A 24,565-nucleotide genomic window follows, 5' to 3' on the forward strand; every position below is an offset into this window, starting at 1 on the left:
TTCACAAGTGAATTTCTAAAAGTTCATTTTCTCTCTTTGTGGATATGAAACTTTCAGAAAAACATAAATATATGTATAAAAAAATACCTTTATATGTACTACTCACTGATATTACAACTATATGTACTATATATATAAGTACTATATATATAGTACTTATATATGTATAGTTCTATTATCAGTGAACATGTGACCAAACAGAAAACACGTTCCATTGTGTTGTCTGTTGTACCCACTTATGTCCTGAGGGTGGCAGTAATGCACCTGTAAGGTGTTTTCTGACCCGCCATTCAACCGAAGAAGAAGAAGAAGAAGAAGAAGAAGAAGAAGAAGAAGAAGAAGAGGAGGAGACCATCATCATCATCATCATCTTCTTATAAAAAGATTTATCTCTTATTAATAATTGTAACTATGGAAACAGAAAGATATTTACCAGAGATTCACAGTGACGCAGACCGGAAGTGTTAGCATGGCTAGCTGTGTGGATGTGTGCAGCTGAAGACGATGGTGTCTTCGTGTCGCAGATGAATATTTGAGTGTTAATGAAGCAACAATGTCTTCGGTTCAGTGTTTGAGAGAGTTTGTCAACGAGAGACTAACTGCTGCTGCTGAAGACATCTTCAGAGTCTTCGAGCAAACTATCGTCGAGTACGAGGAAGAGATCGATCGACAGAGAAGACTGTTGGACATCGTTTGGAAACCTGAGATCAAGCTACACAGGACAGGTGAGGACAAGCTGAATGGACTTAATGACACAGGACAGGTGAGGACAAGCTGAATGGACTGAATGACACAGGACAGGTGAGGACAAGCTGAATGGACTGAATGACACAGGACAGGTGAGGACAAGCTGAATGGACTGAATGACACAGGACAGGTGAGGACAAGCTGAATGGACTGAATGACACAGGACAGGTGAGGACAAGCTGAATGGACTTAATGACTCAGGACAGGTGAGGACAAGCTGAATGGACTTAATGACACAGGACAGGTGAGGACAAGCTGAATGGACTTAATGACACAGGACAGGTGAGGACAAGCTGAATGGACATCATCACCAGCAGGGGGCGGTCTGAAGAAGAGTCAGCAGCATGTGATGAGCGGAGGTGTGACGGTGGAACATGTGTGACGGTGGAACATGTGTGACGGTGGAACATGTGTGACGGTGGAACATGTGTGACGGTGGAACATGTGTGACGGTGGAACATGTGTGACGGTGGAACATGTTTGATGCCACACACACAATCACTCTGAAAAGAACCTGCTCGTCCATAACACTTTTTTTTTTCTGGTTTCAGGTCTTCACAGTCCAGAGCTCCCTCAGCAACATGTCTGTAAGGAGGAGGAGGAGGAGGAGGTTCTCACTGACCAGGAGAGGAACCCCAGTCTGGACCCCCTTGGTCCAGAGCCTCCACACATTAAAGAGGAGCAGGAGGAGCTCTGCACCAGTCAGGAGGGAGAGCAGCTCGTGCTGAAGCAGGAGATCCAGACCTTTATGTTGACGTCTACTTATGAGGGAAGCGAGCACAGTGAACCAGAAGCAAACAGTGAGCAGCAGCTCCTCTGTCACAGCTCTGCTGGAGCTGAGAGCCAAGATCAGAGAGGACGTGAGCATGTGGACCCAGGAGCCACTGGAAATGAAGAGTCCCAGAGAAACAAGAGACGTCATAGAGACAGTGGAGACAACTGTCCCCCAACCCTGAGTCCCTGCAACACTCACACAGGTAAGAAGACTTCAAAATGTGACACTTGTGGAAAAGCTTTTCGAAGTAACTCTGACTTGAAGAGACATATGAGGATCCACACGGGGGAGAGGCCGTATTCTTGTGAAATATGTGGGAATATATTTATTCAGAAAACAAACTTGCAACAGCACATGAGGATTCACACGGGGGAGAAGCCGTACCTCTGCAAGAGATGCGGGAAAAGATTCAGACAAAATTCAGCGTACAGAATTCACGAAAGAATCCACACGGGTGAAAAGCCGTATACTTGTGACGTCTGTAGGAGGAGTTTCAGTCAGACATCACACTTAAAGAGTCACATGAGAATTCATACAGATAAGAGTCCAGTGTTCCCCCCTTCTGACTCTGTTCTGTCTCCAGCTCCTGAGGGATTCGCTGCTAAATGCTCAGCTGTGTTCACTGTTTCCTGCTGAGCCGTCGTGGACAGAAGCTTTTTTCCATCTTCTCTGAAAACAGCTGAAACTTGTGCTGCAGACTCAGCTCAGAATTCTCTTTGTCACCAGAGACACATCTGACATCATTGTTCTCACATGGTCATCCAACAAATATTATATATATTATGTTATAGAATATGAACATGTCATGAGAGACACTGTGTAAATCACATGAGTCACTGGTGGCCACAGGAATTCAGCCTGAGGACGAACACTGAACTCCAAACGTTTGTACTTTCTTACCTTCATGTATTTTTCTGCATTACAGTTCAAATGAATGTATAAATATGAAGTATGAATAAGTGTTTGTATGTCTTCTCCTCCGGCTGTTTGCCACGTAAGAATAACTGTCATGTGTTTCCTGGTTGGACGTTCTTTTCTTCAGAGTCGTGTAACGGACGTTTTTTCGATTTGTTGGCCACTAAGTGAAGTGAAGACGTCTGTGACGAGTATCTGTCATCACTTCTGAAGACTGAAGAGCTGTTGATGTGATTGACTCACGTGTCACAGATGAATCAGTTTGTTTACTCAGAAATATTTTTACACATCGTGACACAATGAATGACTTTGTGATGTTTGTGGAAAGAATCAGTGGAAATATTTTCTCATCACATTTGTTTGTTTATTAAACTGATACAAATCAAGTGCTTGAAGAAAGATGTGGATTTTATACCAAGAACTAAGTTCGAACATGTTCTAACAGAGAGAAGGGAACTGATCCTGAACCTTTCAGAATCAAAGTGAAGGTTCGATTTGTGCAATCTTATATAAAATGCTTCTGTATCTTAAAGGTCCAGTGCGTAGAATTTAGTGACATCTAGTGGTGAAGTGTCATGTTGCAGCTGAACACCCCTCCCCTCCCCCTCTCCTTCCAAACATGAAGAACCTGTGGCAGCTTCAGTCGTCATAAATCTCAAAAGGTTTTAGTTTGTTCAGTCTGGACTCATGTAAAAAACATGGCGGCCTCCGTAGAGAGGGTCCCCTCCATGTAAATATAAAGTATTTAAATATAAAGTATTTAAATATAAAGGGTATTTTCCAGGGGAAAGAAAACTACAGTTCATATAATTTAGATGAAATGAACTAGTGAAAACATCATGAGGATTATTCTACATAAAATTTCTGCCAATAGATCCTTTCACCTGAATCTTACTCACTGGACCTTTAAGAAAACAAAACTGATGGAAATACTTTTATTTATGTTTTAATGTATTTTTATTTCTCTAATTTTGACAATGTTAAGTTAAATATTCACAGTTCACACTCAATACCAGTAGGTGGCAGTAATGCACCATAACATTGTTTGCTTATTGCCATAAACCACCAAGAAGAAGATTTTCACAGTGTGACTCTGCTATAGAAACAGTTTTTATGATCAGTGCTTCATCAGCAGTTGAATAAAGAACAGTGACTTAACAAAGACATTCCTGAGACATCACTGAGTAAAATCTCTTTTTCTATTGTTTGTTGCTTCTGGTTTTTTATTTTGTTTCTTCTTCGACACGTTTTACTGTGAAAGAAAATTTGGTCTTTTCTGCTGAAATTCCCTCGAATGAATGAAGAGAAAGTTTCTTTAAGATTTGAGCGTGTTCACGTTTTACATCAGTTAAAAAGTCTCATCTGTGAACGTCCTCCAGAAACTCTTATTTTGTAAATTTATATAGAAGCTGTGAAAGAGCTTTTACTGTTCGACATTTTCTCTGATGTAATTTTTGACTTTAGAAACATTTAGTTTTTCTTCACCACAGTAACGAGGATGATGAGGTTTTTTTCCTCATGAATCTGAAGTTCACCATCAAAAATCATCACGTTTTGTTCATAACGGAACAAAAAGCAGTGAAAAGTGTTTCTGTATGAAATGTTTCATGTTTTAGATTTTCACTCTCACGCCTCCATTTATTCTTCTGTATTTTCTGTATTTTTTATTTTTGGATTTGTTCTTTTATTTCTTCTGGTTCTTTTCTGTGGATGATTCATTTCTGTTTCTCAGACGTAACGAGTGAACAGACACTGAAGGGGGCAGTAATGCAACACTGTGGCTGTGAGCTGCCGTCGAACTCCAGAGAAGAAGCGCAGACCGGAAGTGTTAGCATGGCTAGCTGTGTGGATGTGTGCAGCTGAAGACGATGGTGTCTTCGTGTCGCAGATAAATATTTGAGTGTTAATGAAGCAACAATGTCTTCGGTTCAGTCGAGGACAAGCTGAATGGACTTAATGACACAGGACAGGTGAGGACAAGCTGAATGGACCTAAAGACACAGGACAGGTGAGGACAAGCTGAATGGACTTAAAGACACAGGGCAGGTGAGGACAAGCTGAATGGACTTAAAGACACAGGACAGGTGAGGACAAGCTGAATGGACCTAAAGACACAGGACAGGTGAGGACAAGCTGAATGGACTTAAAGACACAGGACAGGTGAGGACGGGTTCAGAGAGGAAGTGAGCCTGTGGACCACAACTGTCCCAACACAGAGTCACTGCAACACTCAGGTAAAAACACTTGATGTGATCGTAGACTGTACAGAAAGGGGATGAGTCACACAGAAGTCATGGTGGGGAAAGTTTCACACTTCCTGTTTCTTGAAGGATCACGTGATGAGTCACAGAGGTGAGAAGCCGTGCAACACACATTCATCCAGAAAGTCCCGGTGACCGACCTGGATGAGAGCAGGTCTGACCTGTGGGATAACTGACTGTTAGATACACAAAGGTTTTCCTGGAGTGTTCCTTTGCATCGGAGGTGTTCAGGGTTAGGGTTAACGCAGGTGAAGTGGGTTCAGAAACAGGTCACATCCCTTCTGCTGTTTCCTTCCTGCTGCTGCAGAAACCAAAACTACTCCCAGAGGAGCTCCCATCTGAGAGGAGGAGCCATGCCCCGGATCATCCTCGTCAACTCTCTGCTGCTGCAGGACAAACAACGGAGACACAAGAGGGTGATGAAGGACCAGCGCCCCCTGCTGGTGACGCTGCTGCTGTTTAGTGTGTGTAGCTTTGTTGGGTGTGCAACAGGGATCTGTTGAAGGCCCTCTTCTGTTCACACGGTGATATCTGATCAGATGAGGCTGTTTTGTGTCGGACTCTGTTTCATTGTGTGAACAGTTTTTTGATGGAGAGGGAGCTGAGTTTTCTCTGAGAAGAAATGTTGAAAACTCAGGTCGTTCATTTCTCCATCCAACGTCTGTCATAGCGTCTGCAAATAACTGGGAGAAGATTATTCTATCTGTTCTTTTTGTTTCTGTCCATCAGCTTTCAGGCAACAGAACCTAGAGGATCATGGGAAACTGAAGACAAACAAACTCATGAGATGTTTTGCAGAAGAGGACTGTGTTTGTCTCCTGAGCAGTGACGGCTGTGTGTCCGAGTTTAACGGAGACGGAATCAGACGGCTGTGACGTCAGTGCTCAGAGCTGCTGGTGAGTTTCTTTTCAACTCTAAAAACAGACGCTTGTGTTTTCAATAAACTGCAAAAGAGTAGAAACTGGATGATGAGTAAAAACTGACAGAAAAATATCATCATTAATGTTCAGTTTGTAGCTATGATTGTTATTAGAGCTCTACCAGTCAAACAGTGAGAAAAACAAGAAGACAAATGTGGACAGATATAAGATGATGCAGACGGAGGATTAGAAGACAGATGACGGGAGTTAGACAAAGATAAAATACAAAATAATAATCCTGCTTTCTTTCGTCAGTATTTGTCACAGTGTGTGTTAGAGTGTGAACAGTCAGGGGACAGGAAAACTTTATTTCAGCCGTGGGAACAAAGTGACGGTTGAAACTGGTAAGAGATTAAGTTTTCACACCTTCATGTGGATAAAGCTTCTTTATCTGTGTTTTTAAATGAGACTTTCTTCTGTTTTTATAGTTTCACTGAGTCTGGACTCACTGCACACTGTTCAGTAGATACTGTCTATGACAAATGCAAGATTAAGACGAATTGAACAGTTAAACATGTACAAATGTGATTATAGTTTTATTTTGTACATTTTCACAAAAATACAAATTCACAGGAGATAGAAAGGACAAAGTTTGTAGGACCATCACTTCCACAGACACCAAGAGAAACGTACTGCAGCATTTAACGAATGAAAACATTTAAATATTTATATATATGAACTTGATATTCTGAGGTTTGTGTTGGTGAAAGTTTGTGTGAGGTTAGTGTGTTGGTTTGTGTACGGGTGTGAGGTTTGTGTGTTGGTGAAAGTTTGTGTGAGGTTTGTGTGTTGGTGAAAGTTTGTGTGAGGTTTGTGTACGGGTGTGAGTGTTTGTGTGTCTGGATCTGGAAACAAGCTGATCTTCAGTGGTGGAGTGAAGCTCGTGGTGTCCTCAGGTCTGTAAATGAATTCATAGATATTTATTATCACCATCGATCATGAAATCACATATTGAATTAAACCGTCTGTCACAGCCACAGAGTACAAGTAAAGTTTTATTCAAAGGTATTTCAGTCCAGCGTGCGACCGGTTTTTGTTGAGCTGTGTGTCTGTGTGTGTGACTGGTCAGGGCGGATACACAACTGTGTTTGGAAATGGAACAAAGCTCAACGTGTACACCAGTAAGTAATACTACTGTGTGTGTGTGTTGTTACGGTGACCAAAGTAGTTTTACGGCAGCGAGTCAGATATTGAGATTCATTCAACTTCAGAATTTATTAAACTTGATCTGTGTCATTAACAAATCTAGGATTCTGTTTTTAATCTGAGATAAATGTTGATCTGATGGGAAGTGACTTTAAACTACGTGTACAACTTTCTGCTGATGAATATTCAGCAGTAAATATCTTCAGAATGATTAGTGCAGTGGCTCCACTGTAGTAAATCTAATCTGTCATCTATATTTAACTCAATGGTGGAAACACAACATTGTTGAAAAGTGTCAAATATAAAAAATACGTGAGAAAACTGGTTTTAATGATTGAGATTTGCTTTATATAAAATCTAATCTGAGCATTTAAACATTCGATGAATTGTGTGTTTTTTACATGAAGTCTGGTTGAGGAGGTCACAGTTTGTGTTGGGATGTTTCATGTTGTGTGAATACTGGAGGTTATGAAAAGATCGTGTTTGGAAGTGGAACCAGAGTAATCATTGAACCCAGTGAGTACTGAGATATATTTATATATATATATATATAATGTATATCTTTAAACACTAAGTATTATATATGAAGTGAACCAGAGTAATCATTGAACCCAGTGAGTACTGAGATATATTTATATATATATATATATAATGTATATCTTTAAACACTAAGTATTATATATATAAAGTGAACCAGGTTAATCATTGAACCCAGTGAGTACTGAGATATATTTATATATATATATATAATGTATATCTTTAAACACTAAGTATTATATATAAAGTGAACCAGAGTAATCATTGAACCCAGTGAGTACTAAGATATATTTATATATATATATATAATGTATATCTTTAAACACTAAGTATTATATATAAAGTGAACCAGAGTAATCATTGAATCCAGTGAGTACTGAGATATATTTATATATATATATATAATGTATATCTTTAAACACTTAGTATTATATATAAAGTGAACCAGAGTAATCATTGAATCCAGTGAGTACTGAGATATATTTATATATATATATATATATATATATATATATATATATATATATATATATATATAATGTATATCTTTAAACACTAAGTATTATATATATATAAAGTGAACCAAGTAATCATTGAACCCAGTGAGTACTGAGATATATTTATATACATATATATATATAATGTATATCTTTAAACACTAAGTATTATATATATATATAAAGTGAACCAAGTAATCATTGAACCCAGTGAGTACTAAGATATATTTATATATATATATAATGTATATCTTTAAACACTAAGTATTATATATAAAGTGAACCAGAGTAATCATTGAACCCAGTGAGTACTGAGATATATATATATATATATATATATAATGTATATCTTTAAACACTAAGTATTATATATAAAGTGAACCAAGTAATCATTGAACCCAGTGAGTACATATATAGATTATATAACTCCCTTTATATGGAGGCTCTATGTTGTAATACATATCATCAGTAATAGATTGTATTCAGTGTCTGTTATGTCACTGTGAGCATTTTATTTATAGCACACGATATTAGAAATGTTCTTCATGAAAACTAGCTTCAGATATTACAGTTGTGATGTTCTGTTCATAGCGTTAAAGTAAAATTGTGTGTTTTTTACATGAAGTCTGGTTGAGGAGGTCACAGTTTGTGTTGGGATGTTTCATGTTGTGTGAATACTGGAAGTGATAAGATCGTGTTTGGAAGTGGAACCAGAGTAATCATTGAACCCAGTGAGTACTGAGATATATATATATATATTTATATATATATATATAATGTATATCTTTAAACACTAAGTATTATATATATATAAAGTGAACCAGGTTAATCATTGAACCCAGTGAGTACTGAGATATATTTATATATATATATATAATGTATATCTTTAAACACTAAGTATTATATATATATAAAGTGAACCAGGTTAATCATTGAACCCAGTGAGTACTGAGATATATTTATATATATATATATAATGTATATCTTTAAACACTAAGTATTATATATATATAAAGTGAACCAGGTTAATCATTGAACCCAGTGAGTAGTGGTAAAAGTTATACATATTATTTATATGAATAATAAATACACCTAGTATTAGAATCTTTACTTTATTTATAGTCTAAATGTAAAATGGAATTTTTTAAATGAGGTTTGGTTTTAGATCACATCACAGCTGAGTTTGTGTTATGAAGCTTCATGTTGTGTGAATTATGGAAATCAGAAGATGATCTTTGGAAGTGGAACCAGAGTAATCATTGAACCCAGTGAGTACTGAGATATATATATATATAATCTATATCTTTAAACACTAAGTATTATATATATATATAAAGTGAACCAGAGTAATCATTGAACCCAGTGAGTACTGAGATATATATATATAATCTATATCTTTAAACACTAAGTATTATATATATATAAAGTGAACCAGAGTAATCATTGAACCCAGTGAGTACTGAGATATATATATATAATCTATATCTTTAAACACTAAGTATTATATATATATAAAGTGAACCAGAGTAATCATTGAACCCAGTGAGTACTGAGATATACAAATATAATCTATATCTTTAAACACTAAGTATTATATATATATAAAGTGAACCAGAGTAATCATTGAACCCAGTGAGTACTGAGATATATAAATATAATCTATATCTTTAAACACTAAGTATTATATATATATAAAGTGAACCAGAGGAATCATTGAACCCAGTGAGTACTGAGATATATATATATATAATGTATATCTTTAAACACTAAGTATTATATATATATAAAGTGAACCAGAGTAATCATTGAACCCAGTGAGTACTGAGATATACAAATATAATCTATATCTTTAAACACTAAGTATTATATATATATAAAGTGAACCAGAGGAATCATTGAACCCAGTGAGTACTGAGATATATAAATATAATCTATATCTTTAAACACTAAGTATTATATATATATAAAGTGAACCAGAGTAATCATTGAACCCAGTGAGTACTGAGATATATTTATATATATATATATAATGTATATCTTTAAACACTAAGTATTATATATAAAGTGAACCAGAGTAATCATTGAACCCAGTGAGTACTGAGATATATATATATATATATATATATAATGTATATCTTTAAACACTAAGTATTATATATAAAGTGAACCAAGTAATCATTGAACCCAGTGAGTACATATATAGATTATATAACTCCCTTTATATGGAGGCTCTATGTTGTAATACATATCATCAGTAATAGATTGTATTCAGTGTCTGTTATGTCACTGTGAGCATTTTATTTATAGCACACGATATTAGAAATGTTCTTCATGAAAACTAGCTTCAGATATTACAGTTGTTCTGTTCTGTTCATAGCGTTAAAGTAAAACTGTGTGTTTTTTACATGAAGTCTGGTTGAGGAGGTCACAGTTTGTGTTGGGATGTTTCATGTTGTGTGAATACTGGAAGTTATAAGATCGTGTTTGGAAGTGGAACCAGAGTAATCATTGAACCCAGTGAGTACTGAGATATATATATATATATATATATATATAAATAATGTATATCTTTAAACACTAAGTATTATATATAAAGTGAACCAGAGTAATCATTGAACCCAGTGAGTACTGAGATATATATATATATATATATATAAAATGTATATCTTTAAACACTAAGTATTATATATATATAAAGTGAACCAGGTTAATCATTGAACCCAGTGAGTAGTGGTAAAAGTTATACATATTATTTATATGAATAATAAATACACCTAGTATTAGAATCTTTACTTTATTTATAGTCTAAATGTAAAATGGAATTTTTTAAATGAGGTTTGGTTTTAGATCACATCACAGCTGAGTTTGTGTTATGAAGCTTCATGTTGTGTGAATGATGGAAATCAGAAGATGATCTTTGGAAGTGGAACCAGAGTAATCATTGAACCCAGTGAGTACTGAGATATATATATATATATATAATCTATATCTTTAAACACTAAGTATTATATATATATATAAAGTGAACCAGAGTAATCATTGAACCCAGTGAGTACTGAGATATATAAATATAATCTATATCTTTAAACACTAAGTATTATATATATATAAAGTGAACCAGAGTAATCATTGAACCCAGTGAGTACTGAGATATATATATATATAATCTATATCTTTAAACACTAATTATTATATATATATAAAGTGAACCAGAGTAATCATTGAACCCAGTGAGTACTGAGATATATATATATATAATCTATATCTTTAAACACTAAGTATTATATATATATATAAAGTGAACCAGAGTAATCATTGAACCCAGTGAGTACTGAGATATATATATATAATGTATATCTTTAAACACTAAGTATTATATATATATAAAGTGAACCAGAGTAATCATTGAACCCAGTGAGTACTGAGATATATTTATATAATCTATATCTTTAAACACTAAGTATTATATATATATAAAGTGAACCAGAGTAATCATTGAACCCAGTGAGTACTGAGATATATATATATAATGTATATCTTTAAACACTAAGTGTTATATATATATAAAGTGAACCAGAGTAATCATTGAACCCAGTGAGTACTGAGATATATATATATAATCTATATCTTTAAACACTAAGTATTATATATATATATAAAGTGAACCAGAGTAATCATTGAACCCAGTGAGTACTGAGATATATATATATAATGTATATCTTTAAACACTAAGTATTATATATATATAAAGTGAACCAGAGTAATCATTGAACCCAGTGAGTACTGAGATATATTTATATATATATATATATATATATATAATGTATATCTTTAAACACTAAGTATTATATATATATATAAAGTGAACCAGAGTAATCATTGAACCCAGTGAGTACTGAGATATATAAATATAATCTATATCTTTAAACACTAAGTGTTATATATAAAGTGAACCAGAGTAATCATTGAACCCAGTGAGTACTGAGATATATTTATATATATATATATATATAATGTATATCTTTAAACACTAAGTATTATATATATATAAAGTGAACCAGAGTAATCATTGAACCCAGTGAGTACTGAGATATATATATATAATCTATATCTTTAAACACTAAGTATTATATATATATAAAGTGAACCAGAGTAATCATTGAACCCAGTGAGTACTGAGATATATTTATATATATATATATAATGTATATCTTTAAACACTAAGTATTATATATATAAAGTGAACCAGAGTAATCATTGAACCCAGTGAGTACTGAGATATATTTATATATATATATATATAAAATGTATATCTTTAAACACTAAGTATTATATATAAAGTGAACCAAGTAATCATTGAACCCAGTGAGTACATATATAGATTATATAACTCCCTTTATATGGAGGATCTATGTTGTAATACATATCATCAGTAATAGATTGTATTCAGTGTCTGTTATGTCACTGTGAGCATTTTATTTATAGCACACGATATTAGAAATGTTCTTCATGAAAACTAGCTTCAGATATTACAGTTGTGATGTTCTGTTCATAGCGTTAAAGTAAAACTGTGTGTTTTTTACATGAAGTCTGGTTGAGGAGGTCACAGTTTGTGTTGGGATGTTTCATGTTGTGTGAATACTGGAGGTTATAAGATCGTGTTTGGAAGTGGAACCAGAGTAATCATTGAACCCAGTGAGTACTGAGATATATATATATAATGTATATCTTTAAACACTAAGTATTATATATATATATAAAGTGAACCAGAGTAATCATTGAACCCAGTGAGTACTGAGATATATATATATAATCTATATCTTTAAACACTAAGTATTATATATATATAAAGTGAACCAGAGTAATCATTGAACCCAGTGAGTACTGAGATATATTTATATATATATATATATAATGTATATCTTTAAACACTAAGTATTATATATATATAAAGTGAACCAGAGTAATCATTGAACCCAGTGAGTACTGAGATATATATATATAATCTATATCTTTAAACACTAAGTATTATATATATATATAAAGTGAACCAGAGTAATCATTGAACCCAGTGAGTACTGAGATATACAAATATAATCTATATCTTTAAACACTAAGTATTATATATATATATAAAGTGAACCAGAGTAATCATTGAACCCAGTGAGTACTGAGATATATAAATATAATCTATATCTTTAAACACTAAGTATTATATATATATAAAGTGAACCAGAGTAATCATTGAACCCAGTGAGTACTGAGATATATATATATATAATGTATATCTTTAAACACTAAGTATTATATATAAAGTGAACCAAGTAATCATTGAACCCAGTGAGTACTAAGATATATTTATATATATATATAATGTATATCTTTAAACACTAAGTATTATATATAAAGTGAACCAAGTAATCATTGAACCCAGTGAGTACATATATAGATTATATAACTCCCTTTATATGGAGGCTCTATGTTGTAATACATATCATCAGTAATAGATTGTATTCAGTGTCTGTTATGTCACTGTGAGCATTTTATTTATAGCACACGATATTAGAAATGTTCTTCATGAAAACTAGCTTCAGATATTACAGTTGTTCTGTTCTGTTCATAGCGTTAAAGTAAAACTGTGTGTTTTTTACATGAAGTCTGGTTGAGGAGGTCACAGTTTGTGTTGGGATGTTTCATGTTGTGTGAATACTGGAAGTTATAAGATCGTGTTTGGAAGTGGAACCAGAGTAATCATTGAACCCAGTGAGTACTGAGATATATATATATATATATATATATATAAATAATGTATATCTTTAAACACTAAGTATTATATATAAAGTGAACCAGAGTAATCATTGAACCCAGTGAGTACTGAGATATATATATATATATATATATAAAATGTATATCTTTAAACACTAAGTATTATATATATATAAAGTGAACCAGGTTAATCATTGAACCCAGTGAGTACTGAGATATATTTATATATATATATATAATGTATATCTTTAAACACTAAGTATTATATATATATAAAGTGAACCAGGTTAATCATTGAACCCAGTGAGTAGTGGTAAAAGTTATACATATTATTTATATGAATAATAAATACACCTAGTATTAGAATCTTTACTTTATTTATAGTCTAAATGTAAAATGGAATTTTTTAAATGAGGTTTGGTTTTAGATCACATCACAGCTGAGTTTGTGTTATGAAGCTTCATGTTGTGTGAATTATGGAAATCAGAAGATGATCTTTGGAAGTGGAACCAGAGTAATCATTGAACCCAGTGAGTACTGAGATATATTTATATATATATATATATATATATAATGTATATCTTTAAACACTAAGTATTATATATATATAAAGTGAACCAGAGTAATCATTGAACCCAGTGAGTACTGAGATATACAAATATAATCTATATCTTTAAACACTAAGTATTATATATATATATAAAGTGAACCAGAGTAATCATTGAACCCAGTGAGTACTGAGATATATAAATATAATCTATATCTTTAAACACTAAGTATTATATATATATAAAGTGAACCAGAGTAATCATTGAACCCAGTGAGTACTGAGATATATATATATAATCTATATCTTTAAACACTAATTATTATATATATATAAAGTGAACCAGAGTAATCATTGAACCAAGTGAGTACTGAGATATATAAATATATAATCTATATCTTTAAACACTAAGTATTATATATATATATATAAAGTGAACCAGAGTAATCATTGAACCCAGTGAGTACTGAGATATACAAATATAATCTATATCTTTAAACACTAAGTATTATATATATATATAAAGTGAACCAGAGTAATCATTGAACCCAGTGAGTACTGAGATATATAAATATAATCTATATCTTTAAACACTAAGTGTTATATATAAAGTGAACCAGAGTAATCATTGAACCCAGTGAGTACTGAGATATATATATATAATGTATATCTTTAAACACTAAGTATTATATATATATAAAGTGAACCAGAGTAATCATTGAACCCAGTGAGTACTGAGATATATAAATATATATTTATATATATATATAATGTATATCTTTAAACACTAAGTATGATATATAAAGTGAACAGGTTAATCACTGAACCCAGTGAGTACTGAGATATATATTATATAATGTATGTCTTTAAACACTAAGTATATATACATATATAATGTATATGTTTAAACACATTATATAACATGTACCTAAGTAAGAATCACGATCAACATATAGACTCAAGTATTTTATACAGGCTCTTCTGAACAGAAAGCTCGATGACCTCCCTCATGTGATGTGTGTGTCAGTGCTTCAGGTTTGTGTTGGGATGTTTCATGTTGTGTGAATGTTGGTGTGAATAAGATCGTGTTTGGAAGTGGAACCAGAGTAATCATTCAACTCAGTGAGTACATATATACATTATACGTGTGTCATACGTGTGTGTTTCATACATGTGTGTTTCATACGTGTGCGTTTCATACATGTGTGTTTCATACGTGTGTGTTTCATACGTGTGCGTTTCATACGTGTGTGTTTCATACGTGTGCGTTTCATACATGTGTGTTTCATACGTGTGTGTTTCATACGTGTGCGTTTCATACGTGTGTGTTTCATACATGTGTGTTTCATACGTGTGTGTTTCATACGTGTGCGTTTCATACATGTGTGTTTCATACGTGTGCGTTTCATACGTGTGTGTGCGTTTCATACGTGTGCGTTTCATACGTGTGCGTGTCATGCGTGTGTGTTTCATGCGTGTGTGTTTCATACGTGTGTGTTTCATATGTTTGTGTCCACGTGTGCGTTTCATACGTGTGCGTTTCGTACGTTTCATACGTGTGTGTTTCATACGTGTGTGTTTCATACGTGTGTTTCATACGTTTGTTTCATACGTGTGTGTCCACGTGTGCGTTTCATACGTGTGCGTTTCATACGTGTTTACTCAGAAACTAAGAAACAGAAAAAAACTGGATGAAAATAGTGAAAACTTGAAAAAATCTGTTTTCGTAATTTAGGTTTTGTTTGTTGAGTTGTTGAGTTTGAGTTGAGTTGTTGAGTTTGAGTTGAGTTTGTGTTGAGTTTGAGTTGAGTTGTTGAGTTTGAGTTGAGTTTGTGTTGAGTTGTTGAGTTTGAGTTGAGTTTGAGTTGAGTTTGAGTTGAGTTTGTGTTGAGTTTGTGTTGAGTTTGTGTTGAGTTTGTGTTGAGTTGTTGAGTTTGAGTTGAGTTGTTGAGTTTGTGTTGTGTTTGTGTTGAGTTGTTGAGTTTGAGTTGAGTTGTTGAGTTTGTGTTGAGTTTGAGTTGAGTTGTTGAGTTTGTGTTGAGTTTGAGTTGTTGAGTTTGTGTTGAGTTTGTGTTGAGTTGTTGAGTTTGTGTTGAGTTTGAGTTGAGTTGTTGAGTTTGTGTTGAGTTTGAGTTGAGTTGTTGAGTTTGTGTTGAGTTTGAGTTGTTGAGTTTGTGTTGTGTTTGTGTTGAGTTGTTGAGTTTGTGTTGTGTTTGTGTTGAGTTGTTGAGTTTGAGTTGTGTTTGTGTTGTGCTGCTTCACGTTGTGTGAACATGGACTCTGGTTCCTCATCGCTGAGACGAACGCAGCAGAAACATCAGCGTCAGTCAATGTTTGTACGTTTGAGCTTCATTCCACTGAAGCAGAATCTGAACGAACATCAAACCTCAGGACTGTTTTCAACCAGACGACACGTTTATCGTGTTTATGTGGTTTAAAAAAACCTGAAGCCAAATACAAACTCATGTCTTTTAAAAAGAGTTCAGGAGAACCGTCTCTGCACTTATTGTTCGGGGCAGATTCACTGTGTGACTTCTGGAACTTATCAAATCCTCTTTGGAGCAGGAACCAAAGTAACAGTATACATCAGTGAGTATTTCAAATATTATTAAAGTCGCTCTGCGTCTTGACTTTAAGATAAACGAAGGACGACGCTGGAATAATTCTACAAACGTCGTTTGAGAACAGAAATCTCATTTAATCAGGAAACAAAACAATCATCAACATTTGTTCATGATTGACAACTTCTTACTTCTGACCCTCTGTTGGTTCGGCTTCGACAAACGAAAGTTCTTCATTCACTTTACAAAGCTTTGTCTTGAAACTCAAGATGTGGACTGAACTCTGTGGAAATGTGACATTTGATGAAATATCTGTACGAGTTCCGTTTCAATCCAGTTGAAGTCAAACTTTTCAAATGTTTGTCAGGTAGAAATCATTAAACCGAATCAGCAGAGTGAGGGGACGAGATTCAGGGTGGTGACGCTGTCGTTCGTTCTCAGTGAAGTAAAAACGTTGGTTCTTGAATCCGGTGAGTTTTAAGCGGCTGCTGTGTTTTGATCCTCGACAGATGAAAGTGACGCACGATGCTCCGACTTATTGTCTTTAAAACGTGCTCTTGTTCTGAAGACAAACCGTTTGATGGGATTCTCGTCTCGGTGTGAGGTGTGCAGCAGTTTAACTGTTGGTATCAGTGGGTTCATGTGTTCATGTGTTCATGTGTTCATGTGTTCAGCTCTTCACTTCAGATCTCTATTAATGCTGAAATATTATTTAGAATGTTTTCTCTGATTCCAGCAAAACAAATGACTTCTTAGTTTTAGTTAGTTTTATCATTTCTCCAATTCTTAAATCTAATATATTATTGTACTGCAGAGAATGTGTCTCCTCTAATTTAACATTTACTTATTAAGTTCGTCTGCATTATGTCCATCCTCCATGTCAACTGTCTTTACATGACGCATTTAAAACAGACACAAGAAGAAAACAGCAACACATCAAAATACCCACAGTGAAAATCCACTCAGCTGAAATAACAAACGTAGGATTTCAAGTGACAAACACTTTTATGTCCAACGTGAGTTTTGGATTTAATCAAAGGATTTTCACTTAAATAACTCTGAAGACTTTTGGTGTCAGTTGTAAAGACGTTGATAAAGAAACGTGAGGTTATTGTTCAGATGAACTTCACTGTGTGACGGCGTCAGGAAACAGACGGCTGCTCTTTGGAGAAGGGATCGAAGTGTCTGTAGGAGACAGTGAGTATTCCAAACGTAGTCGAGAGACAACAGTGTTCTTCACCAAGTTACAGCTTTAGTTTATTTATTCTTGTCACAAGCAGGAGTTATTCGATAATCATATATTATTCAATATTTTTTAGATTGTTTAACGTTCATTATCAAACTGACTGTCGAGGACAAGTCAAAGTAATAATTCTAAGTTATTTAAAAACTGAGAACCAACGACAGGATCGATATTTAAACAGTAAACCTTTGTTTTAATGTTCATCATCAACTCGAGTCTTCAGACAATAATTAAAGGCAGAAAACTCATTAACGACTTTTCCCAGAACCTCAGAGAACATTTCACTTTGTCGTCACAGAAGAATGGTTTGTAAACTGATGATTACTTTGTTGATTTGTTGTCACTCCATATATAACTATATATATATATATATATATATAGTTATATATAGTTATATATGTATATAGTGATGAAATATAAATTCCCTCCCGATGAGCGTCAGACATCATTTGTTTTGAAGCGTCACGTTTAAAGTATAAATATCTGAAGTGGGACGATGTGATTATTGCTCAGAGCAGATTCACTGTGTGACATCATCAGGCTGGAAGCTGCTGTTTGGAAAAGGAACCAAAGTGATGGTGAAGAGCAGTGAGTACACATCAGATACTTACAGTTTGCTCTCTGTACAATAATAAGAGTAATTAAAAGCTCTTCTATAGAAGAAGTCACTGATCAGCTGACGACCAGCTCGATGTTTTTAATGTTCAGTCAGTGATAGTTTCACGTTTCCAATATTATAAAACCATCAACCAGCAACGATCAGGAAGAGTTTTCTGACTGTTCATTAAAATTCATCTGAACGAGCGTCTGTTTAAAACCAAGTGTAGATCAGTGACGTTTGAATTCTCAACAGTGATGTCGAAATCTTAGTGGGAGCGAGAAACTTCAACTCCAGAAAGAAATTTGTGTTAAATCAAATATTCTGCTGCAGGTTTGAGGTGTGAATATTCGTGGGATTGTCACTTCTACACATTCGAAGATTCTCTGTTTGTGGGAAGTCATGGAATATTATAGTACAATGATAAAACTGTAATACTTTGCTTATCTAAAAGTATAATAATACTACTGATGTTTGTGATGCGTCACTGAGCTGAGCAGTAAATTCAGTTTTCGTTCATCCTGTCATCGTTGTGTGAATCTCGGAGGAACCAAACTTCTCTTTGGCAGCGGATCGACTGTGTCCGTACAAACCAGTAAGAACCTGAGTTTCCTTCAAACTTTCTGAAAATAATAATGAATACAACTCTTTAGTCTTTAAAATCAAAAGGTTGTTTCTGATAAAAAAGTTAAATTCAAAGTAAATTGAAAAAGTTTGTCATGTTTCTACATTTGGATCATTTTGATCTGATCAAGAAACAAAACCAAAGATAAAACTGAGGCTTAACTTGTAAAAGTTCCTCAGTGTGAGAAACTTCACGTTCGGGAACTCAGTTATCACAGTTAACAACGTTAACACAGTTAACACAGTTATCACAGTTAAAACCTTTAACACCGGTAACAACGTTAACACAGTTCACACAGTTCACACCGTTAACTAGTTGCTGGTTAGAACATATCAGCTCTTTGTTAGTGATTATATCTCATGTGGCACCTCTGGAGTGGGAACCTGTTCTGAGTGAGAGACTTCAGTTACACTTGTGTTTAGTTTCATATTGAGCAACACACGTTAACATTGTGATTCATGAACAATAAATGAATAACCAGTGATTTATATCCACTAACAAAGAGCCAATATGAGACTAATGAGTTAATCAACAAGAGTTAACGGTGTTAACGGTGTTAACGGTGTATCATGAAGCGTCACCATCCAGGTCGGTGGTTCATGTTGACTTTTCGCTCCTCCTTCCTGAGCTGTGTGACGAGTACTGGCTTCCAGAAAATCTGGTTTGGATCTGGAATTAAAGTCATCGTCAACAACAGTGAGTAAAATCTGCTAAAGCAAACCAGCAGTGAAAATATCAACTTTATTAACTTTTGAATCGGAAGAAGATTTCACATGAACGTTTTTATGTGAATCAATGAAAGTGACCGAGCGACAAACGGAACCGACTGAACGCCAGCGGTCGAGTTAAAGTCGAAACGTGGACAAAAGAGTTTCCGGGTGTAAAGGAGTCGATTCGTTGTTCTCAGTTCAGTTCTGAAGTTTCTAACTTGGTTAAACTGAACGATATGTTTTCATTTTGTTCATATCTGTGATGAGAACTGCAGATATTCTAAACACGTTATTCATTTAGATTCTTTTTATCGACACAACTTTGTTCTGCTCAGTAAAAGTACGTGTAAATATTAAAATCAGGATGACGATCAACGGCCTGATAATATTTAAACATGAATAGTTTACATTTACTCGAATGATGTCACAGATAATCTGTTACACACAATAAAACTTTCAATATGGTGACGCACGTTAAAAGCTACAGAAATACAATGGGAATGTTTTGAATGGTAATAACATGAGAAGCATGAATGTTGAGATTCTTTCTAAAGTCACAAAATGTCGCTTTGTCTTCTTCAGTAAAATGAAAGTGAAGTTGCTCGGCTGGTTTTTGAAAGCTGCTCATTTACTGTGTGAATAGTTACAAACTGCTGTTTGCTTCTGGAATCCAAGTCACTGTCATGTCACGTGAGTGAACTTTACAATTCTATATTAACGACAAAGTCCGTTAAAACACCTGGTGGTTAAATTCAGACTCGCACTTCTTAATTATCACGTTAAAGTTATTACACATGTTATTGCAGATGAAGAACAAACACGAACAATCAAAGTTTGAAGCTTCAGATTCAAAAATACACGTTCAAGAAACAAAATGAGTCACAAAATATTTCGTTCAACTAGTATTCAAACGGAGTATTATTGTCGTCTGTGGTTCAGCACTGACCCGGCCGTGTTCAGCTGTGTACAAATACGTGTCTCATCCCCAACAGAGCTTTGAAACTCAAATCAATGATTTGAGTTTCACATGGGATCATTTTGAATTGATTCACGTTACGACCAGGAGCAGAGGAGCTGGTTTCATATCAGGGTGAAATGGGACTTTTGTAAATCCTTGATATTCTGCACTATGTACGTTTGTGTACTAGTATACAGAAAGTACACACAAGCACCAATGTAAAAGATCGTTGTGTGTGAAACTGTGCCGACGTTGATATTTTTCAGTTTGATGTTGAACTCTTGGTTTCTGTTACGACTTCAGTTCCTGTGTGAACAACAACAATAATCCGGTTTGGATCCGGAGTCAGAGTCACTGTTGGGTTCAGTGAGTTTCACAACCTCATCGACACGTCCACACATTCTCAGATTGATTTATGAAGAAGAATCCTGTAACAACACAGTCAAGTTAAATCTCACCATTGTATGAATTCATAACAAGATTTCAAAACAATATTATCTGTCACCACTTATTTCATCGTGGATTTTTAGTTGTCGTTTGTTGACTGTTGGGTGTGAAGAGCTCATTATAGTTGAGTTTGATCAAAGATCGACTGGTTCAGTTTGACTTCACTTCATATTAGTGATGAAATGTGAATTTACATATCAAAGTCGACGATCTTGTGAATAATGGAGCTCGGTTTGGTAATAACACAATTTGTTGTGTAATTACAACAACAACCAAATCCAGGATCCGAGGTCGACAACGAGTTGAGGAAGATTTGAATAAAACCGAGTGTTGGATGTTTATTTTCTCTTGTTTGAATCAGGTGAGTTTCACTTCAACGGCTCACGTTATTTATTCTACAGCTTCGTTGGGTGAGACAGACGTTGGAGGAAGTTTGATCATCTTCACGTCTGTTTCAGCTCTTTGGAAAAACTGGAATTTCACTGTCAGCGTTCGACCTTTGTTCACGAGAGTTTTTGTTTTTCAGGAGACGAATACGAGCCGTCCTACTATGAACTCGAGGACCAGGACACAACCATCACGGCGTGCCTGGCCACTGGTTTCAGCAAACACAATGCAACTCTCGAGCATGACCTTTTTAAAAGTGGTTCAACAGATATGACTGGAGCCGCCCGGGCGTCAGAAGAGTCTCTGTACAGTCAGGTGGCTCTGTGGTCTGATGCTTCACAGTGTGAGTCCCGCACAGGTCAGTGACTTCAGTGACCTCATCGGTTCAAAGACTCTGTTTCACACCGAGAGACGTTGACACACGTTCGTTAATGAAGGAATCGATTCATGAGCGTTAATATGAGATGTCAAACATTATAAATAGAATAAATCATGAGCATCAATCAGCTCTGTGAAGACTAACGATACCTTGTTGTGTTTCCTTCAGGCAAAAATGAATCTGAGGTCTGTGCAGATGTTTTGAAGAAAGGTTTGTGTTACTTTATGTTGAACAGTTTGATGAAGAGTTTGATGAAGAGTTTGATGAAGAGTTTGATGATGAAGAGTTTGATGAAGAGTTTGATGAACAGTTTGAAGATGTTTCTGGTTGAATTGTTGTGTTGTTGTTGTTCTCAGATCCGGCGGTGAACACTGTGTCTCTGCTCGTCGTGGCGCTCCGGCTCCTCTTCCTCAAGACCGTCGTCTTCAACGTGCTGCTGACGCTGCGACTGTGGCTCAGTCACAGAGTCTGAGACACTGAGCTCATCAGTAAAGTCATATTTTAGTTGTTTACGTTGTCGTTAAATATAAATCCTGCTTCACATTCTCTTTCCTTGTTTTATCTTCAGTCAATGTCTCTTTTGTTTCTTTGAAACTGAAACTTTGTCTCGTTCTTGTTTTTTATTCGTCAACAGATCAAGAAAACGTGTTTAATTGTCAGTTTTTCAAATTAAAAGCCTTCTAGAAGCTTAAAGGGTATAATCTCTTTCCTCTGTGGCTTTTAATGTGAAACATCTGCAGGCGGTGTTTGATTCTCTGACAGTAGCGTGTTGTTTTTAACATGTTCATATTCAGTCTGATTGTTTGTTACGTAAAGTTTTGTCTCTGGATTTCTCTTGTGAGGTGCCTATAAATAAAATGTGTTGTTAGTATGAACAGTTTGATGCTTGAGTTTCAAATGTTCACTTTTGTGAATTTAAAACTTTAACAGGTCGATTTGATGATGAATTTCTTCTTAAAGGTTTTTTTAAATGAAACATTAAGATAAGGTTTCTCTTTTTTCTCTTTGCTCTATTATCAGTTTGAAATGTCTGTAACATAATGTTTGTGATGTAACACGTGTAATAACATGTTAATAACATGTTTGTTTTCGTTTGGTTCTGTGGAAATATTTTTCTTATTTTTTGCCGTTAAAATGTTTTTGTTCTAAAAAGAAAATTGAATAAACTCTTTTAAAATTCATTATTTCTACTTTGTCTTTTTGAAACAAACCTTCACGTGCGCTGATGAAACTTTCACGTGCACAGTCACAGAATCTCTGATGAAAATATTTCACTTGTTCATTTCTTCTCTCTGATCAACTCGAGGCTGAAGGAAAGTTTCTGTTAAATTCAGAAACAGCAAATATGTGTCATCACTTCCTGTTTCCTGTATGGAAACAATGAAAACCACTGTGTGTGTGTGGTTGTGTGTGTGTTTGTGTGTGTGTGTGTGTGTGTGTGTGTGTGTGTGATCTGATTGGCTGCTGCTGCCACTGGAAACTCTTCTGCATGTTTCCTCAGGATGTGGTCGAGCTGCATGAAGACGTCACAGACGAAGGCGGCAGCGGTTTCTACCACAAAGCCTTCTGGGACAGGGTGTGTGTGGGGGGGGATCGAGGTCAGACATCAGGTGTGACTCAGAGAAACATGTGAAACTGTTCGTCTTCTTCTAACGCTTCACTTTCAACCACGTGGACACAAACACCATCAAGAGCCCAAAACTAAAAACATTCACACTTCAAGTTTTATATAAAGATAAAAATCAGATGAACTCAAACTTCACAGAAAGAAAACAAACGTTTTATAAGAACGTTTTTATTTATTTATATCCTCAGAACTTTCAACAAACAACTTTAAAATCAACTAAATCACTTAGATTTTTTATTATTTATTTTATATATAAAAACATAGCTTTTTATTTATCTGTATAATTTTATATACATGTATAAAATAATAACTGTTTATCTTTATAGTTTTATATATTAAGAGATAATAATTGTTTATTTATCTTTATAGTTTTATATATCAAGAGATAATAATTGTTTGTTTATCTTTATAGTTTTATATATCAAGAGATAATTGTTTGTTTATCTTTATAGTTTTATATATTAAGAGATAATAATTGTTTGTTTATCTCTATAGTTTTATATATTAAGAGATAATAATTGTTTGTTTATCTTTATAGTTGTATATATTAAGAGATAATTGTTTGTCTATCTTTATAGTTTTATATATTAAGAGATAATTGTTTGTTTATCTTTATAGTTTTATATATCAAGAGATAATAATTGTTTGTTTATCTTTATAGTTTTATATATCAAGAGATAATAATTGTTTGTTTATCTTTATAGTTTTATATATTAAGAGATAATAATTGTTTGTTTATCTTTATAGTTTTATATGTGAATTGATGTTATGAAAACGAATGTTTACTCACTGAATGTTTTCTTGAACTGTTTATATAACAGGTATATTTACATTTGTACATGTTAGACATAATATTAGTTTAGTTCCTGAAACATCTTCAGCTGCAGGTTTGTTTTTTTCAACACGTGTTGGAAACATT

The 24,565-nt window shown here is 34.4% G+C and overlaps 2 protein-coding genes and 1 long non-coding RNA gene across 10 annotated transcripts; all 3 read left to right on the forward strand.

Annotated features, from left to right (window-relative positions):
* The first annotated feature begins 279 nt into the window (after positions 1-279).
* Positions 280-4,605, forward strand: LOC109645944 (zinc finger protein 22-like). 5 transcript variants are annotated; one of them, XM_069511471.1, is made up of 3 exons: positions 280-725; positions 1,299-1,724; positions 2,565-2,823. In XM_069511471.1, exons 1-3 carry the CDS (start codon positions 554-556, stop codon positions 2,606-2,608), a joined length of 642 nt encoding a protein of 213 aa, XP_069367572.1. In that variant the 5' UTR covers positions 280-553; the 3' UTR covers positions 2,609-2,823. The 5 variants fall into 5 exon arrangements, with proteins under 5 accessions (XP_069367572.1, XP_069367570.1, XP_069367571.1 ...); XM_069511469.1 differs by lacking the exon at positions 2,565-2,823 and adding an exon at positions 4,170-4,605 and having other exon boundaries at positions 291-725; XM_069511470.1 differs by having other exon boundaries at positions 291-725; positions 2,106-2,823.
* Positions 4,606-5,168: 563 nt separating this feature from the next.
* LOC138405104 (uncharacterized) lies at positions 5,169-24,565 on the forward strand. The gene is made up of 2 exons (XR_011238806.1): positions 5,169-5,594; positions 23,521-24,565. It is a non-coding gene; the product is annotated as an uncharacterized lncRNA (long non-coding RNA).
* LOC109644303 (M1-specific T cell receptor alpha chain) lies at positions 13,821-23,200 on the forward strand. 4 transcript variants are annotated; one of them, XM_069511500.1, is made up of 4 exons: positions 13,821-14,094; positions 21,780-21,998; positions 22,188-22,229; positions 22,376-23,200. In XM_069511500.1, the coding sequence occupies exons 1-4, from the start codon at positions 14,055-14,057 to the stop codon at positions 22,489-22,491; spliced, it is 417 nt and encodes a 138-aa protein (XP_069367601.1). In that variant the 5' UTR covers positions 13,821-14,054; the 3' UTR covers positions 22,492-23,200. The 4 variants fall into 4 exon arrangements, with proteins under 4 accessions (XP_069367601.1, XP_069367602.1, XP_069367600.1 ...); XM_069511501.1 differs by lacking the exon at positions 13,821-14,094 and adding an exon at positions 18,237-18,503; XM_069511499.1 differs by lacking the exon at positions 13,821-14,094 and adding an exon at positions 19,128-19,834.

The sequence above is a fragment of the Paralichthys olivaceus genome, chromosome 16 (assembly GCF_024713975.1).
Source record: "Paralichthys olivaceus isolate ysfri-2021 chromosome 16, ASM2471397v2, whole genome shotgun sequence".
Lineage (NCBI taxonomy): Eukaryota > Metazoa > Chordata > Actinopteri > Pleuronectiformes > Paralichthyidae > Paralichthys > Paralichthys olivaceus.